Source organism: Carcharhinus amblyrhynchos, chromosome 30 (genome assembly GCF_965287045.1).
Source record: "Carcharhinus amblyrhynchos chromosome 30, sCarAmb.v2.hapA, whole genome shotgun sequence".
Taxonomy (NCBI): domain Eukaryota; kingdom Metazoa; phylum Chordata; class Chondrichthyes; order Carcharhiniformes; family Carcharhinidae; genus Carcharhinus; species Carcharhinus amblyrhynchos.
This window is the reverse complement of record NC_137353.1, coordinates 11,253,620-11,274,289: the sequence shown is the minus strand read 5'-3', so window position 1 is coordinate 11,274,289 and position 20,670 is coordinate 11,253,620. Positions and strand designations below refer to the sequence as shown.

The following is a 20,670-nucleotide window of genomic DNA, read 5'->3' as shown; positions in this document are numbered from 1 at the left end:
GTTAACTTGTGATTGGCCTGGTGAATGCAAGGCAAAATGCTTTGACAAAATGTATTTTTTCAACAATACTCAAATCGTGTACTATTTGTAAAGATGAACTGTAGTATCCATCAGATAATATCTTGGTGGACGTAAGAAGAACTGTAAAGTTGGCACACATTTATTTATTTGTTAGTGTCACGAGTAAGCTTACATTAACACTGCAATGAAATTACTGTGGAAATCACATTTGCAACACAATAAAATTGTTTGAGAAGCAAACAAAAAAGCACTGCCAAATATTTCAGCCCAACTCTGTCCTCAGCTGGATAACACACATGCAGGAACTTGCTATTGTGAGCAATAGGTAAAGATGCTGTTAACACATATATCTGTACAGCATAGAGAAATAGCTTAAAGTTAAGTAGACTGGATATAGTCAGGCACATTGATAACCCACATTATGGAAACAACTGTGAGTTTAGTCACAAACATAGGACATAAGGTTCGATGCTGCTAACACAGCAATAGTTAGGGATAATAAAAAGACTGCCTGTAATGTGGAGATAACATCAGAGGTGTGATGTGCAGTGAAGCATACACCACATCCTGAAGGAATGTAAGAGGCCCAAGTTACAAAAAGCAAATGGTCTGCAAGATGTGTTGTTTTTACAACTAAGCATAGAAGGGGGAAAAGGTCACTGAGATAGTCGGGACAGCAGTGATTAAGTTGGCAAAGGATTGATTACCGCCAATCTGAACTGGACATGAAACAGTGTTGGATAAGATGGATGAGTTTACTAATGCACTCTTGTGATAACAGGAGACATGGTTAGATGGGGAGTAGAGGGGATGGGAACTTGGGGCACCTCGAGCCAATAGGGGAATGACAACACATAGATGGGACAAGAACCACCAATTAGGGGAGAACAACACACTGCAAAGCCATTACAATGCTTGTAAAAAAGTATAAAATGTGCTGCAAATCTATGTAAGGTGTGCCTATTTTGTTGGACACCCGGTCTTGCAAGAACGTTAAACAAAAATCTTGCTCCTTCAGAACTTGACTTGACTAAATTGTTTGACTGTGAGCTGCGTTTCTCACACTATCAGCAAAAGCAGGACAGCAATCAGAATCTATATTCTTGGCTGCTTTTCATCCCTCTCACCCTTCCCCACCTGTTGTGCTGGCTGAGATCAGCTGCCAGGCTATGAACTCAAACCTCGGATCTTTTTCCCTCTGTAAGGCTCAGTCCTAATACACTAGCCTGGATCCTCCACTTAGGTTTTACATTGGCAGGCAGAGTTCTGCCATCGGACGATCACTCGCCACTTAACAATTTTCTCCTCCAATTTTGATTTGTTCCCAAGAATCTTTTGCATAATTTTGGTGGCGGGATCAGGAAATGGGGGAAGAAAACCTCAAAAGTTTCTGTGCTGCAGTTTAAATAGGCCAAAGATTTAAAAAATAAATAAAATTATGTCTATGCTGTCTTAGAAACACTGGATACCAGAGCCATAGAAAATCAGACATCCCTTGCAACTAACATTTCTGCAGCACAAATATTAGAATATACATCAAATGATATATTTTGGACATTCATAAAGTATTTTATTACTTCGTACTGTAAAGACTGGCATAATTCCAGAAAGAAACCTAGGCTACCTAATGAACAATCAAGTTGAGCAGAAACATTTTATTGCAGTCACAGAATACCTACAGTGCAGAAGACCATTCGATCCATTGAGCCTATACTGACCACAATCCCAGGGTTTATCCCCATAACCCCATGCATTTAGCCTAGCTAGTCCCCTTGACATCAAGGGGCAATTCAGAATGGCCAATCCACCTAATCCTCACATCTTTGGATTGTGGGAGAAAACCAGCACCCCCAGAGGAAACCCATACAGGCACGAGAATGTGCAGCAAACTCCACACAGATAGTGACCCAAGCTGGGAATGAAACCCAGGTCTCTGGTGCTGTGAGGCAACAAGGCCACCATGCTATATTGAAAAATGCCTTCCTTTAGAGAGACTTTTAGGAGCAATGCTTCTGTAACAAAGACGTTTCCAGGAAATTATTATTCTGTTATTTCTTTCATTTACTTTTTAATAAAAATATCAGTTCAAATAGCGAGCAGCACTGAAAGAAAATAAAGTGAAGATCCCAGTTCAGGATTCTTATTGTCCTCCTCACCAGGGATTACTTTAAAACTGTTAAGGCTCTGTTGCAAAAAAGGGATAAATCTTTCACTGTCAAAATTGTAAATGATAGATGTAGTACATAGAATTACTCAAGGGTGTGATGTTTTGTTGGTAATCCTGTTTTAATTGCCTATTAATTACAGATTACACAGTTTAAGGGTTCAGGCCATCAAGGTACAGCTTGACACCTTAGGGGCAGTCATGAATCAGCGTCCATCACAGTGTGAGCTGGAATAGTTTCAGAAAAGGTCTCTGGCTTTGTCTCTGACAGAAAGGTGTTTAACTGGTGCATTTCCGCAGGCAATTAGAGAAAACCACAAGGCGCTTACACTGTAAACATTGCGAATAATTACAGTAGAATTATAATTTCTTCATCAGTTCGAAGAATAGCCATCAGTATTGTCCTGGATGTGGCCAGCTTCTCCCAACCTACTAGAAATGCCTGCCTCCCAACCTACTAGAAATGCCTGCCTCCCAACCTACTAGAACTGTTTATGTGGAGTTTGCATGTTCTCCCCAAGTCAGCAGCGGTTTCCTTTCGGTGCTGTGGTTTCCTTCCACAGTCCAAAGGTGTGAGAGTTAGGTGGATTGGCCATGCTAAATTGCCCCTTAGTGTCAGGGGGAACAGCTAGGATAAATGTATGGGGTACTGGGGATAGAGCGTGGATGGGATTGTGGTCAGTGCAGACTTGATGGGCTGAATGGCTTCTTTCTACACTGTACATTTCTATGAAATCTATGAAATAAAATACCCTATAATCCCAGTGATCACCTGCAGCTTAATTCTGAATAAGTGAGGTTAAATGCGACGGTTACAGAAGAGTGGATGAAAGAACAACTCATAGTTGAATAATGAGATATTCACATTTATATTGATCATATGTCCATTATTCCTGCTCCCCAGTCATAAAAGACACCAAGAGAAGATCTCCTTTGAACCCAATATTTTCTATACATTGATCCTTTTGAGAGTTATGTTAAAGGAAAGGCCCATACTGCAAAAGACACAAGAAAGTCAGAGAGAGGATGAGAGCAATCATATCGTGGTTAAGTGACCTCCAATTACTTTAAAGTCTGATGATTTTGGGGAGCAAGGAAAATTGAAAGAGGTTCAGGAGTTCTTCAGTTTTGAGATTCTGGCAAAAGAATGGGAAACAGTTCAATGAGGCTTTATTTTAATACAATGAGAATGCAGGAGATCATATAGGACAAAGCATTTGGAACTTACAAGGAACTAGAGAGGAAGGTTCAGAGGAGCAGAGATTATAGAGCATCAATGAAATAAAGAGGTGAAAAATATTGCTAATTTAAAAGGGAAGGGAAGTACCTGAGATAAAAACAAAATGCTGGAGATATGCAGCAGGCAGATCTAACAGCAGAAACAGAGTTAACATTTTGATTTGAATATGATTCTTCTTCAGGACTGAAGAACCCAGTTCTGAAGAAATAATTTTCAACTCAAAACGTTAACTCTGTTTCTCGCTCTCTACAGTTGCTGCCAGACCTGCGGAGTGTCTCCAGGACTTTGTTTTTATTTCAGATTTCCATAATCTGCAGTATTTTGCTTTCATCCTTTGATGTGATTTTTTTTAAATTGATGGTTTTGTTACAGTCAAATCATTTCTGTACATTAGACCACTGCAGTGAGATTGATGACTGGGTGCATCGTTGTGTATCCCAGAGCTGCTGCTGTGGGACAGAGATACAGAGCGAGACAGAGATACAGAGAAACTACACTAGAATAGCAGGGGCCACAACTTCAGATCTGCTGATAGCCCTGGGGGCTTCACTAACTTTTGCTTTTGGGTGGCAAAGCAGCGTTCCTAATCAATCGCCCTTCCACGGCATCGCAGATCGAAATTAAAGGTTTCCATACTAGGAATCAAACTGATGGATTTTTTAAAAGTCATTGATTAATCTTCTCCTGAGGCTATTGTTTTCTCTTGTTCAACAAAAAGTATTTCCCTGCCCCACCAGATTGTCCATAGCTCATTAAATTTCATTGCATGGGCGTTTTACAGCCATGCATTGAAACAACTGAAGCTCGTGTTCCTTTGTTCGATACTGTTAGTGAAAAAGTTGGTGTCTGCACGAAATTGAATTTCTCTGATTTATCCTTTACTTATTTTCGCAAACGGGAGAAAACATCTTCCTACTGATTTTAACCCATCGGCACCAGCTGCTCAATCCCTGCAGCAATTATGATAGGTGACCGTAGCAATGCATTGGTCTGATCAGCATCATGAGATACCATTCAACAATCCCATGGAAACTAGTCCAGGTGATTTTCCATGCTTCTGTGAAGAGAAAAATAACCTGAAAGCCAGAAGTGTAAGTCCTTTTCCAGCTTTGGGAACAAATTAACTGAAGACAGAAGAGCCTAAGTATATATCATCAGCACATTGTGGAATCCACAACAGGTTTCCTGGACTTCAAGATACATCTGTTGGCACTGTTTAAAATGCACTGAGGCAGCTGATGTTAACTTGCCTCTGAACAATATGTAAAAGCTGCCATGGAACCTCACCTGCAGATCCACCAGCTTGATAAACTGATCACAAAAGTTTATACAGTCACATGAGCAATTTAAACCCTTCCATTCTAATAAAGCGGTACATTCCTTCTCATTGTCTACGTACACAATGATCACAGTGCCATTGCTGTGCTTTGCATTGGTGTGTTCTTTTTTTGTGTACTTCAGTCATCTCAATTTAGCTCCAAGGCAAATTTATTGCTTATGGGGGAGGAAACTCTCTGCGCACCGCTCACTGAAGGATAAATTTTCCAAGATTCGGCTCCCTAGTTCTTGATGGAAACATAGATCAGATAATTGAGCGCAGAGGTCAGTGTACCTGACTGGCAGCTGATCTTTCATTGATTCTTAGGTCTGTGTTCTCAGTGGATGATATCCCACCAAAACCAGAGTCCCCAAAAATTACTGCTATTTGTGACAACATTTTCAAAAAACACCTAGTCACAACTTCGTTACAAAATGAAGCTAGATAAATTCTTGTCCCTCTGTTGCACGTTAGACAATCGTGCTGATGCAATGGAACTTTACACATTAAAACTATTCCTCAATGTAAGATGATATAATCAAATCTCTGGTAGATTCCCATCAGTTATCCACACAGGTACAAAGAAAGTCTTGTACCTTCTACAATCTCCTCTTAGTGTACAGTGCTAAATCGGTATTTATCAAACATCATAGCCACTGTGTTCAGATTATCAGATGGAGGAATACTATACCTCCTTGGACAAAGTTATGGAGGGCACAGTCCGATGGTCCCACAAGGTGAATCAGGCTAGATTGGCTGTATCCTACGGTATATGGCTCTGCAATAGAAAAAAAAAGAAAAAAAAACTATCATTGTTATTGAAGCAGAAATACATTCTTCAAGTTGTCTGAACAAACATGGACTATTTGGTCAATTGTGAAGTTAACCTCCAATTCATGTTGTGTGAATACGACTTTCATATCACTATTTGCTTTTCAAATTAAGGCCCTCTGCAGAGGAGTTCTATCCTGAACAACTGAATCAAGAGGAACAACTTACATTGAGGTAGCACCATTTCACCATGGAAATTGACTAATTGACCTATCGTATCTGTGCTGATGTTGGCTTCATATTAATACTCTCTCATCTTCAATAGTCACTGATGGTTGAAACATTTCATGTTCCTTTGGGTTAAAATATTACTTTTAACTATGGCTTTATAAATCCAACACAAATCCTAAAGTTGTGCCCTTGTTATGAAATCACTTACCAGTGACATTAAGTTTCCATATTTTTACCCATCTGTGTGATTCTGTATCCCTTTGTAATTGAATCTCAGAAATAGTGGGAGAAGTTTGTTCCTCAAACTCCAAATTCCTAACATTTAGGGGGTAGTTTTCAATTTTGTCATCCAATGGGAAACCTGGTGGAATTGATTGGATTACCCATCCATTGTACAACCTTTCCGATTTTTATTTTATTAAAATTAATTGGATGAAAATTAAGGGAAGTTCTATTTCATAGCAGTGAACAATCCATCCTACCAGGTTACTAGGCAGCCAGCAAGGTTGAAAGTTACACCTTTATTGTTGCATTTTGTTGACATCTCCAGTTTATATTTATATCAAAATAAATGGCTGAATGTACTGACCACTGAGATATTCAGTCAAGAGACCAAAGGGGTCCCAGATTCAATTCCCCATTAGTGCTGTGCTAGTTGACATCAATTAGGTTCAGCATATCTCAGCTGGAGGTGGTTAAAGTCAATCTTGGCCTGGTGATTCGATGTAATGTTTCCTACGTTACAACATTACAATGGAAACATTCCATTTCAAAAAATACATCAGTGGCTGGATATTGCTTTGTGACTGACGTCTGATGGTCGAGTAGGTACTATGGAAATGAAACTCTCGAAACTACTCTACTCAGCCCAACTTCGAGGTGTATTTATGCAGAAGTCAGATAAGGACATTTAGTTTAATTATAATATGCACAATTAAAAAGCCTGGCAATGCCTCCCAGGTTCAGGGTACGAAATATGGCCAATTAGGCAATGTACCAAATTGGATGGTAGCATCTGTGCAACTAAGCTTAATGAAGAAGCAGCGTCTTCAAAGGAGAATGAAATATGCAAGACAAGAAAATCACATGGAGTTCTTCCTGTCCTATGGAACTGAAAATTTAAATGTCCAGAAAAGGGCAGTCTTGCAAATTTCACAATAAAGGAATTGGACATGCCATGTGCTCAAATGTAATTTGTCCCTGAAACACAGAAAGGAATCAGCAAACTTTCATTTTAACCTGCTAGGATAAAGATTTTAATTTCATCTGCTTTGTCCATGCATCACTGAGCCACATCAGAATACAAGATGTCCTATGCTACATGGATTTCAATGATCTGGTATATCAAAAGGCTGTATTTTGCAACAAGCAATAGTACCCAAAACTCTTTCATTGAGGAATAACCAATAAAATGGGTGTCAAGCAAAGGAGAATTTAAGAAGAGCAACCATAAGCTTGATCAAAATCATTGAACCATCTAAGGGCAATCCTATCAATCTGGACAATGGCAAAGGGATGGTTTGGTTAACTATTTCAATCACTGGAGATAGATCATGGATGATCTAATTAGTCATTTTAGTAAAGGATGTTTTGGTGTAATTTTAGGAGTGGAAAGCTCTTTAGAGAATTCAAACAGGGAGTTGGCAGCAAGATAGACACAGATTTGGGAGGTGACATTTTATTTGAGGACTGGGTGGCATAATGCCTGTTTTGAATGAAAGCCATTCAGAATGTCAACCAGCCAGGGAGCTAGGAAGGACAGTTGGCTGGTCAGCAGTTTAGTAAGAGTAGAATGGATTTCATGGGGATGATGAATTCAGAGAGGGCATCAAGATAAATGGGAGAAAGCCAGAAAGAGCTGTGGAGTTGCAGTGATAGGGGAGGCAGTGGAGGGAGCTGAGATAGCAATTAGTCCACTCCACATTCAGCTGTTATTTCTGGAAGTCCATAATATGCTTAGACTGTCGGTGAGGGAAAGACCATGTGAAAATGGTTAGTTCTGTCATGTTACTTAATTTACATCCTTTTTTTGCTTTGTTTATTACTCGCTTTTCATTTGTCCACTGACTGATTTCCTGCTAGCTTAAGTTATTTTAAGAAACAACCATCTGAGGGAAATGGAATGCAGCTCATGTACACAGTTCAAAAAAAAGGGCTACAAATAAATATAATTTCTTCAAATTTGTTATGATTAATTTTCATTGCCCTTCCTTATCATTTGCTGTCAATCAGCACCCTTCCTACCCATTTCTGCCACAATACAAGTTGAGATTTAAAATGCTAATGTTGTCAACCATCAATCTCCTTCATGAGAAAATCAAATTTAAATTTATGTCTGAGCCTAATGTTTCTTTTAATAGGTTTTAAGTGAAATTAAATTATTTCCTACATTATCTGCAATAGCTCTGAACTCCTAGGCCTGGTCCCAAATTAAGTTATATTCCAGATGCTTAATAGCTGAGACAGAAAGAGACAAATGATTTCAGGACATTGTGACACAGTGCATTTTGTTCCTTGTAATCAACAGCAACCACCACCACCACCACCCCCCCCCCTCCCCCCGCCACACTGAGGTCACCCACAAATAAGCGATCAAGGTCCCAATGGTTACAATGTTATCTCAGAAGATTTTCATATGAAGAGCAGACTATTGGGTCCACTCAGAATAATATTTATTGTCTGACTCCTTCAGACTTTGGTCATCCTCACTAGAATCTGAGGCAAATCTTTCATTTTATTCTATTATATTTGTTGCTAGAGACTATAAAAAGGATAGGCAAACTTACTGGCTACATGGGTCACTCATGTCTGCTCTCAGAGTTCTGTGGGTCAAATATAAATAAACAAACAACTACATGTGTGTGTGGGGGCCTGGAAAATTGAAAACTGCAACACTCCAATTGGTATATTTAGGTCTGAAAACGACCAATGAGATGTAGTCCTTTCTAGACCACCCGGTCTACAAATTCAAAACAAGAACGAGTAGCGTTTAAGACAGCAATCATACAAGTGGGAAATAAGCAACAGGGACCGCAGCTTTGTAGGCTGAATAATCAGAGTTCCAGCCTTGTGTTCTGCAATTTGGAACCTCCATGTGAAAAATGAGTCAGGCACTTTCCATCATTTGAGGTATGACTTTGTCAAAATAAAGGTGGGTCAGGAAACTTTACTGTGACTGCAGTTGAGGCCAAAAAGAAAGAAAATTAAGCATGCTCAGAGGCCATTAGGATAGCTGACACAGATAATGAGCTTCCTAATAAGAATACCTTGTAAGAATAACATTTTAATACAACAAATGCTTGTCAGTTATATAGCACAGGATCTCTTATACTTTGAGAAAGTTCTGCCATTTATGAGTAAATGAAACAAAACTATCTGTTTTCCAACTGTGTAAACTGAGCAAAAAAGTGTTTGGACACAAGGCATGTTGTAAAAGAGTTTTGTATCCACAATGTTCATTTGCGAATTGCAAATATGCACCATCACACCTTGCACAAAATTTGGAGGCTTATAGTCCCCTCCCAATGACCTGCTCAAATCTAGCAATTCAATGGATTCAAGCCTTACAGCTCCATGGAGAAAACCATTAGTGTGCCGAAGCATCACACTGGCCTTGTGACCAACCACCAGTTATTATTTCCATTTAAAATATGCTAACACTTTATGAAGTTGCAATATTCCAATGCTTTCCCTTTCAAGTATTAATTCTCCTACACTCTTGTTCTCTGAGACTATGCAGCCACCATTGGCAAGAGGGTGAATGGATGACCACGCTGCAGATTCTGGCCTTTGCATTCCGAACTGGCTACGAAGAGTACAGAAGAGCAACACAAGGTTGACATTGACTAATCACCACTTCTTCATCTTAATTCTTTCAATTATAGTGGTATCCTTTGAATAGTCTTGGCCCTTCATCTAGTTTTCTCAAGAAGAATTGCCCCTGCACTACAGGGCAGTAAAATCTCTCCATTCACTGAAGTACCTGACATCAGCCAATTGAAGAAACTCAAGACTCATGTCCCATACTTTGGTGGCTTCCATTAATGCTATACCTTCTGGGATAACAAAAACGGTATGTTTCCTTCATTAACGTCAGGTTTTGCAAAACAACAAACATCAAATTTCGTTCTGAAGTCCTTCTTAGTTTATTGGAGAAAAATAGCAGGTATTTTTATGGTCCTTCTTAGTTTATTGGAGAAAAATAGCAGGTACTTTTATTAGTACCTCTCAGAAAGAATATGCTGTAGTAGTCACCTACACCTTTGCCTTCAGGATTTTAACCTGGTGATGTAAATTGTAGATTATTTATACAAGGAAGGTTCAAAGGACTGGTAACAGGAGAATGAAGCAGAGCTTACCTTTACGTTGTCTGTCTGCCAGGGAAAGTAATAAAAAGGAAAAAGCAACTAAGGTTAATATAGTTCAAGGGAAATGAATGCTAAATGTGGTACTATCTTGACTGGTTAGAAATTAAACACACTTCACTTCAATGAATTAAACATTCATTCTATTTTGATCTAATTCAAGTAATCTGCAAACTGTGGCAAGAAATTCTGTGCAGTTTCTGTGTCCCATTGTATCCCAGTAGACTCCAGATATAAAGAAAAAAGAGGTTAGAAAATACCAGTAATGATGAATGAATGTTTAACACACTCATATGGCATTCTTATGCTAATTTAACCATGGGTTAATGCTTTTGCTAAAATACTGATAACAAAAATATATAGAAATTACAACACAAAGCAGGTTATTTGGCCCATACAGTTCACACTGACATTTACAGTTCTACTCACATTTACCCATCCTACATCCATAAAACTTAACATCTCATTTCCCTTCTTGAAAGGAGCTAGACATCGCCTTGATGTATCCATTAATTTTCTGGCTATTTCTTCAGTCCAAATCTCCCTGTCTTTCGTCCTATCAACCAGCTCTGTTACTCGGGTGTCAGTTCCCTACATAAATAACAGCAATTCGGCCATTGAAATATTTCACATTATTGATACCATAGCATTTCTAAGACGCATGATGAGGTGTTATATAAATTCAACTGTCCTTTTTTTCTCCAGGAGAGGGAGAAATAGAATTGGGAGGTGGGAGGAAAGTCTTGTAGATTTTCACTGTTTCCTAGATCTCTGATTTTCATTTGTCCTCGTTTCTACTCACAAGGGCTAATTTTCCAAGTTTTCATTGCTCCCAATGAGCCTTTCTGGCCAGCTGCACCTAAAATCATAGACAGCACATGCATGGCAAGTCTTCCACAAAATTAAAAAAAATGGCCCTATAAGCCTCCTCTTTGACGCAATTCTACCTACGGTCTGGAGTTTTGTCTGCAAGTCAAGGTGGAAAAGGTGGTGAAGAAAACATATGGCATGCTTGCCTTCATCGGACGGGGCATCGAGTATAAAAGTTGGCAAATTATGTTAGTCGTGTAAAATGTTGGTTCGGCCACATTTGGAATACAGTGTCCAATTCTGGTCACCACACTACCAGAAGGACATGGAGGCTTCGAAGAGAGTGCAGAAAAGGTTTACCAGGATGTTGCCTGGTATGGAGGGTATTAGCTATGAGGAGAGATTGAACGAACTGGGATTGTTCACCCTGGAAAGACAGACGCTGAGAGGCAACCTGATAGAAGTCTTTAAAATTATGAGAGGAATAGATAGGGTGAATAGTTGGAAGCTTTTCTCCCCTAAGGCAGAAATAACAATTACAAGAGGCACAAGCTCAAGACAAGAAGGGAAAGGTTCAGTAGAGATATGCGGGGGGAGTTGTTTTTATACAGAGTGGTGGGGGCCTTGAACTCATTGCCAAGTGAGGTGGTTGAGGCAGTTACATAGCCACATTTAAGACTTATCTTGATAGACATATGAACAAATGGGGAATAAAGGGGTATAAGCAGTTGGTCTAGATAGGTTAGCATGATCGGCGCAGGGTTGGAAGGCCGAAGGGCCTGTTCCTGTGCTGTACCGTTCTTTGTTTTTTTTGTCAAGAACGAAGAGTCAGGAGAATTCCAGACTCCGCAAACTAACTTTTAAATGCGGTCGTCCAGATGCAGTCCAGGGTGGTGGTGACTGGGATGCACGCGATGTTAGAAGTTGGGGCAGGTGACTCCAGAAGCAGTGAGTACAATGCCAGTGCGAAGCTTTTCACCCTTCATGCCTGACACATATCTCATGCTCTGTACCCACACCATAATCCCTCTAACTCTCCATGCCAACCTATGTCCCTGCACCAAATCTCCATGGTCCCTTATACCCACACGCTGACCTATGTCCCTGTATCCACCACCCCCAGCTTCCCACCCCCACAGCCCTTTTTAGCCCTATGCCAACTCATTCCAACCTATATCCCACCAAACGCAGTCTTTGCCCTTACATCAATCAACCAAATTCACCTAGTATCTGCAATGGACAGGCCTCATCCAAAGATGAGATAAAATGATGTCCATAAAATGAGTTTGAAATGTCTATTTACAAAAATCCACTTATTAAATTTACATTCCAACTACGTAAAGCCTTGAATTAAAAAAACAAACATTTAATTCAAGTACACAATCCCTTATAACAACAAGCATTGGAATTCATGGTCCCATTTGAAATTGTCTATAATCATTTGTAGCTATCAACCAAACAGTGAAATGGCATGTGTCCTTTTATGATAAATTGGTGGTTGTGAAATCAGTTATGCAACAGTAATTCAGGAATGGAAGCCCTCAGATTTATGTCAAGAGACAAAGTGAAATAGCAAGTAATGATTCAGGCATATTTTTCAAAAAAACTAAAGGTCAAAACTTTTAAATGCCCTGATAACTTGACAGCTCCCTGTGACAGGACCTGTTTACAATTGCCATCGATTGCTGATTTGATGGTTATTTTGACATGGCTGCTCCACACCTGACAAAAAATCATGGCCAGCATAACCATGGTAAACCTTCCACAATCACAAAATAACTTGGCCCTATAATCTCCCTTTTTGATGCAATTGTACCTAGTTCCAATAAGCTTGACATCTAATGAATTTATATACTTTTCACGCACATTTAGGCCTACTTTTACAAATTCCAAAGGACACCTTGCCTCCGAAAAGGGCATCTGACTTCCGTCAAAGATATCCCAGGACCACATCCAAAGGGGTACCTCATCTCTCCAAAGGGAAATCCTGGCTATCCAAAGAAATGCATAAAGTTGAGACCTGCTCTTACCAGGTCTATTCTGCACAGTTTGGGCTTCACTCCTGGGCTGCCAATGTGCTTGGGATAGAGGCAGCTGCTGATTTATAATGCCAGCTGCCTTCTTGAACCATGCATACACGAAGCATGAATTACCCCCATTCTCACTCCTACGAAATGGGAAATTCAGGAATTGGGCTTGCAATTTTCAAGCTCATCTGCCATTTTCAGCACGGCAGAGAGGCTCTCATGGTAAAAATGCAGGCCTTGTGTCTTCCCTTTCCATCTAATTAATATGACTCAAAGTTGTAGGCAGGCTTTAAACAAAAGATGAATATTATGGTGTGAATAATTAAACAATAGTCAGTATATTTTAAATGAGAATGTACAAACATTAGAATGTCATAAATATCCCTTATAAATGTAAAAATCTACAAGGAAAATAATTTAATTTGCTACGCAGCAGTCTTAGTTGAAAGTAGCATTAGTAAGTGTCATTAACAAGTGATAGTGACACAAGCTAAGAGAAGTACAAGCAAATCTATGACAATAAATGCAAGGAAATGTTGTACGCATTTTAGAGTTACAGGCCGGAATTTTCCCGGCTTGCAGAATGGCATCCTCCAGTGGCCTGGGGCAGGATCTGATGAGCCTCAGATGGGCGAAGCAGTAAAATTCCAGCAATAGTTTTATGGCATAGAAAGAGGCTCTTCAGCCCATCCTGTCTGTGCCGGCCATCAAGCACCTATCTGCCCTAATACTTGAACCTTTAATGAGACTGGATGTGCAGTATTGTTTACATGCATTGTCAATATTCTTTTTGGCATTGCACTGGTGCTAGGACAGCAATGCTTAAGTGGAGATCAGTGACCTGTGAGAACATTCTCTCCTTTTATACATTTACGGACTTAAAATCACGGAACCTTCCAGAGTAGAAAAGGGCTATTCAGCCCATCAAGTCTGCACCGACAACAATCCCACCCACGCCCTATCCCCGTAATCCCACATATTTACCCTGCCAATCTCCCTGATGCTAAGGGGCAACTGAGCATGGCCGATCAACTTAACCCGCACATCTCTGGAGGGTGGGAAGAAACTGGAGCACATGAAGGAAACCCACACTGACAAGGGGAGAACATGCAGACCGCACACAGACAGTTACCTGAGGCCGTAATTGAACCCAGGTTCAATTGGTGGTAGAGGCAAACTCGCTGGGGTCGTTTAAAAGACTTCTGGATGAGTATATGGGATCTAATGGCATTGGGAGTTACAGATAGTTCTATGGCTTGGTAGGTATAGATGTGATCGGCGCAACTTGTGGGCCGAAGGGCCTGTTTGTGCTGCAGTGTTCTATGTTCTATGTTACTGGCCCTGTGAAGCGGTGGGTTTTTGTTTTACTCAATGAAGGATCAATATGCGACAGCTGTATATGTCCCTAAGTTACTCATAAAACCCAGGAAAAGCCACATCTTAAAAGTTGCCAGTTTACCTCTTCGATATACAATTTCTCAGTTCAATCATTCTCCATAAATCCGTACCATATCCTCATAAATAAACCACTGATAGCTTCTTCAATCACACAGATCGCACGTGTAGAATCCACTTGGTAAGCCATCTTCTTCCCTATTACATTCCAATTACTCCACATCTGCATACACCTGGTCTCTCAACATTAAGGAGCTTTAGCACTTTTTATGTTTTATTCAGGAATGTAATGAGGTGCCTAGAGTTACAACCAATATAGCCTGGAAGTTGTATGGTGTGATTTTATTGCGTTAACAAACCCTATCACTTCCTATTTTGTTGGAGGCATTAATATATTTATAATAAATGAGCAGTGCCTTTGCTGAAATCATGGACAGTGGAATTTGATGTGAACATATTAAATGTTTGTAAAACAAGATTACATATGGAAATTTCAAGCTGTTTATGTAACAAGATCACATTCCAGCTAACTTGCAGAGATGAATTCCATTTTACCTGCAAATGACAGGCAATCACAAGTAAATCCTAGCCATTTATTTTTCAGAGTGAGAAACAACAGCCTCATAATTTGTGGCACTGCACTTAGTATCTGAATAGCTCTGAATATTCCTGAACACTCAAATGTCCATAACAGCCCATAATTGTTGGCCATGATATACTCAGCACAGAAAAGATCACATTGACTTCCCTATGATGACGTACCACAGATACAATCTGCACAGAATAAGTGAAGATAGTATGTTCTCAGAAACTGGCCTCTGATGTGGAGCTGTCGGCGTTGGACTGGGTAAGCACTGTAAGAAGTCTCACTGCACAGGTTAAAGTCCAAAAGGTTTATTTGGTAGCACAAGCTTTTGGAGTATTGCCTGCCAGCTTTAGGCTGACAATGCATCCAACAGCAGTGGATGAAAATGCAACCCTTCCAGCATGGTAACCTGAGTGCTGCTGTGGTGAAGCCTATGATTGAACAATGGAATCAGGAGAAATGAAACTGCAAGACACCAGAGAGGTGGGTACCACCAGTGCAACCAATTAATAGCAGTAGGAGAACCGTGATTAAGGTTGCTGTCACTAACTGGAAAACAAGCAGAGAAAAAAAGAACAACTGGAATCAAACAACAGGCATTGATTTTGCCTGGACCATCTGGTGACACACTTAGTGAAAGTATTACATTCATCACTGATGAAAGATGTAACATCCCTCACCACTTTCAACTAAGTTTCAGTGGCAAATTCAAAGGGCCACAACTTAGAGCTTAGAAAAAGGGATATCACCATGGCAAGAATTCAACACGTTCAAGAAAGCAACCCACCAGCACATTCACATAACAGTAGGAATGAGCGCTAAATTTACCATGCCAAGGACCAAATTTTTAACAAATCTGGGACCAAATTTTTAAATCCCCAATATTCTTTTATTTGGGGCCTGACATTTGCCATAGAAAATTTGCTTCACCAAAAGAGGGCTGAAGAAGCATTACTTTGGCAACGCAGGGCAGCCTGTCGATAGCAGTGGAACCAAAAGCAGAATTAACTGAGAAAGATGGCAACAAACTGCTGAGAAATCTCATAGGGATAAATAAGAGGATTAAGGAGTGATCTAACTGAGGCGTTTAAGGTGATTAAATGAATTGATAGCATAGATAGAGAGAAACTATTTCCCCTGGAGGGAGAGCCCCAAACAAAGAAACTATTTCCCCTAGAAGGAGAGCCCAAAATAAACCTTCAAATTGGAGCGAGGTCATTCAGGGACAATTGCAGAAAGCACAAAGGATAGGGGAAATCTTGAAAGCTATCTGCTGAAAAGCTGCTGGGGTTAGTACAACTGAAAATATAAAAACTGAGATTAATTGATTTTTGTTAGGAAGGTATCAAAGGTTATGGAACAGAGATGGAGTTAAGACTCAGATTAACCATGAGTTAATTGATTGGCAGCACATGCTTAAGGGGTTAAGTGGCCTTCTCCTGTTCCTACATCTGAGACTCAAGGTAAAACCAGCAGAATAATTTAAAATGTACATCCCTGAAATTCACGAATGGAGGGAAGAAAAAACGGCAAAGGTTCTTGTTCTTGATCACTACCCATTAATTCCTGGTGGAAAGCGAAGACATCCATGTCACCAGGAGAAAATTGGGAATATCTACCCCTGTGAACCCAATGGAACATTAAAATCCACCAAAGCAACTACTGTGTAAGTAGTTATCATGTAATTTTGCATTTCATTATGTAACTCAATAATAACCAAACTGTTCCCCGACATACACATTGCATTGCACAAAACCGTTTATTTGGCAAAAGCTCGCTCCACGTGTCCACCCAAAATAGACTTACAAGCTTTAAACAAAACCCACAGATTAGCCTTGTAATCAACTTGCTAAAATTCCTTGTAATTATGTTTTTAATTGGCTGTCTTCAGAGTTCATTCTACTTAGTTATTTTCGCTCTGTTTTTCACTACAGGTGCAAGTTGTTTTATTTTTATGGGAGAGCATTAGTTCAGAGGGACTCAGTATTGTGAAGGTTGTGTAACTAGCTCAATGTCAGGCCATACCTCAGCTATGTCATTCTCTAAATGGAAGATTCCACAGCAGAATCATTTCAATAAAACTATTGAACCATCTTGGAGGAGCAAATGAAATGCTGACGTCTGTGCTCCAGCAAAAGGAGTCAGGCATTTAACTGTTGGTCTTATTTTATGTTTCACAGCTCTCAGGAGCATTTGAAGGTCATTTATTTAACTTGAATTTCACATTTTTAAGCTCCTGGCTGTGTAAAGCACCTTTTTTTTTAAAAGTTTACTAGTGTCACAAAGAGGCTTATATTAACACTGCAATGCAGTTACTGTGAAAACCCCCTAACTGCCACACTCCAGCACCTGTTCAGGTATGCTGAGGGAGAATTTAGCACAGCCAATGCACCTAACCAGCACGTCTTTTGGACTGTGGGAGGAAACCAGAGCACCCGGAGGAAACCCACACAGTTATGCGGAGAATGCTCAGACTAATCCCAACTGGAAATCGAACCTGGGTCCCTGGTGCTGTGCGGTAGCAGTGCCATCCACTGTGCCACCATGGGGTATGGTCCTTTATCAAGAAGCAAACCAACAAATGGCAACTGGGTTTAGGTGTTGGAGTTGACAAAAGAAATTACATCGGAAGGCCCATCCTTGATACCTGTACACACACACGGAACCCTTGTAATACCAGTAGGCCAATATAGTAAAACAGCACTTTTGATGAATGCATTTAAAAAAAAAATTATTGCTTCATAAAAGAATAACTTTAAAGTTGGTGCCGCGATAAAATAGTTTTATTCATGTTGATCTATCTCATAACTCACACATCTGGAACTAGATTTTCATCTCCCAGAGGAGCTACAAATTGGATCGCAAAATATTAGACTTTGTCTTCCCGGTCCCCTATCATTTTTGTATGGTCAGGAAGGTCTTGGGTACAAAATACACACGTACATCTCTTCTGAGGCCGGTATCCTATTGTGAGGATCACAGGAAATTTGCATTTTCTCCTGGAAAGTATTTTCAAGTGGCAGTGTGGGTTTTATAAGCCCTAAACACACACACACACACACACACACACACACACACACACACCTTCTTGGAAAGTTTGTGGCCACGAGAGACAGCCTGTTGAGGGGTGGGGAGCATTCTGAAAGTGAAGTGTAAAATGTTTTAACACCCTCAAATGTCATTATTAGAAACTGCATTGCTGCTTTTTAATGGAGTGATTCATCATTGATCTCTGTCCTGCAATGATAAGTTAGCCATTACATTAACTACCACTCTGTAAGTTTTGACATGGATTATAATACTTCTTCCATTGGACAGAGTGACATAATGCATTCAAAAATGTAAAAAAAAATTCTGACAGCTTCTGCTGTCATGCTGTGTGCTGTGATTTAAAATAAATCACAGCTCTGGCTGCTTTAGCAAAACCTACTTTTGGAAGTTCAGAATCTTTGCTCCTGCTCCCCTCCATTGACTTACAGTCAGGTTGATTTGAAAAAGAAATGGGGGGCCATTTGTTCTGTCAGTTTCAGGAAATGTAGCTGGAAGTTTGTTGTGTAGCCATTATGATGCTTGGCTGGGTTTTCAAAGCTGATGGTGGGTTCAGCTCAGCAGGTTGCCTATTGATCCAAGCAGGACTGGAATTAAGAGACTGCAAAAACAGAACACGCCTTTGATGCAATTTCTTTTTTGTTCACAAACCTAAAAGGCACTTAAAGTATAAAGCAATCTTTGCACTGGATTAGTTTATTATCCAATAACAATGATAGTGTGTTTGAATTGAGGGTATTATGAGATTGTTAGAGATTTAATTTTTTTCCAATGATTTTAAAATATTCCCATTTATATTGCACGACTCCAGAGGACTGTACATAGTTGGGTGTCTGTAGAGGATACAAGTGGGGTATGGAGGTTACATGGGCAACCTGAGGGGATATGGCATGGCAAGGGGTCTGCGTGGGTGCTAAAGGAGCAATTGCATGACTCCAGAGAACGGTACATCGCTGAGTGACTACGGAGGTTACATGTGGGGTATAGAGGTGACATGAGCATCTGGGGTGGCATGGAATGACAAGGATAAGAGGGACCATCGAGTGGCAGGGGGTGAGTGTGGTGCTGTGAAGTGAGATTTTGGGAGCCTATAAATGATGTTAGGAGCCGGGCTGCTGTTTTTGAGAACAGAGTTGTGTCTTCCCACCCCCATATTCACACATCTCATGCACCCCATTGCAGCTTGAAAAATGAGCTACAAACCCCACCTCTGTATGAAAAGACAACATTTCGAGGCAAAGTCACACATGGGTTGTGTGTGCATTTTTGGAAGGCGCAAAAGTGTGCAGGTTGTGTTTTCCCCGAGCTCACACACAAATCTGAGTCGTGGTGTTTGAAAAGTGACAGCTTTCTTATCATGTGTTTTCACTTGCAGCGGATTTGCAGGCATACCAAAAGCTCTACATTTCATTGAATTGTAAAGTGAGCAGCTGAACATCCGTTCGACAATCATATCTTCAGATTTTCAACTTTTTCCTTTTAATCTGAATTTTTATCTGATTCAGGTGATGTTAGCGCTGAGTAAGTGGAATGAGGAGCTAAGTGTTCCCTGCTCTAAATGGCTGAATATTATCATGTCAGAACTATAGTTAGCTGATGCTGTGTTTCCATATGTGGAATTTTACGGTCCAATTAAAGTCAATTATGTCACTCTGTCCAATGGAAAAAGTATTATAATGGAGCTTTGAATGGCTTGCTGCATTTCACAGTCCCGTCCCTGCCACAATGCAGCCCTGAAATTCCACCTCATGTTTTATTCAGTTTCATCTGAACTTTGCTTCAGGATAGTTAATATGGAATTAAGATTTAAAATTCAAAATGCTTAATTCCAACTGCTACTGTATCCTAAATGACTTACACGAGCATCGTAACAAGCTAAAAGCTGCGAGAAGTAATGGAAATATGGTAGGGTTAATGGGAGGACTGGTAGGGTGATTCTGACAGAAATGATTGCCTCACAGCTTTCCCTTAGATCAACAAAAATGGAAATGTGCAACTTACCCACATTGATGGCAGGCAAGATGATATCTTCGCTCCTTTGTTTGGTCTCTATTCGGTCCAGCTTCTGAGCTTCGTACCTCTTTCTACCTTCCTCTTGATCTTCTGGGCTTCCATACTTTTAAAGGATACAGAAAGAAAAGCAGAAAACTCCATGTTCATTATGCGACTTTTACATGCAGCATTTCTGATCGTTCTACTCAAATTCGGTTCGATTTCGGATCTCAAACAATGATGATAGGGTACAGGAATGAGATAGAGAATCTGGTGAATTGGTGCAGCAACATTAATCTCTCCCTCAATGTCAACAAAACAAAGGAAATTGTTATCGACTTCAGGAAGTGTAAAGGAAAACACGTCCCTGTTTACATCAATGGGGATAAAGGAGAAAGGGTCGAGAGCTTCAAGTTTTTAGGTGTCCAGATCACCATCAACCTGTCCTGGTCCCCCCATGCCGACACAATAGTTAAGAAAAGCCACACACGCCTCTATTTTCTCAGAAGACTAAGGAAATTTGGCACGTCAGCTATGACTCTTACCAACTTTTACAGATGCACCATAGAAAGCATTCTTTCTGGTTGTATCACAGCTTGGTATTGCTCCTGCTCTGCCCAAGACTGCAAGGAACTACAAAAGGTCATGAATGCAGTCTAATCCATCACGCAAACCAGCCTCTCATCCATTGACTGTCTGCATT

At 40.2% G+C, this 20,670-nt stretch overlaps 1 protein-coding gene across 3 annotated transcripts in view; it reads right to left on the bottom strand.

Annotated features, from left to right (window-relative positions):
* Positions 1 to 20,670, bottom strand: part of acot7 (acyl-CoA thioesterase 7) — a 281,598-nt gene that overhangs the window by 153,840 nt on the left and 107,088 nt on the right. For 2 of the 3 annotated variants that reach the window (XM_080214973.1, XM_080214972.1), the window contains 3 exons: positions 19,977 to 20,091; positions 10,104 to 10,118; positions 5,435 to 5,521 (listed from right to left, as the gene is read on the bottom strand). In XM_080214973.1, the coding sequence (XP_080071099.1) occupies positions 5,435 to 5,521; positions 10,104 to 10,118; positions 19,977 to 20,091 (217 nt within the window). The remainder of the gene's footprint in view (positions 1 to 5,434; positions 5,522 to 10,103; positions 10,119 to 19,976; positions 20,092 to 20,670) is intronic. The other variant, XM_080214974.1, reaches the window with a different exon arrangement.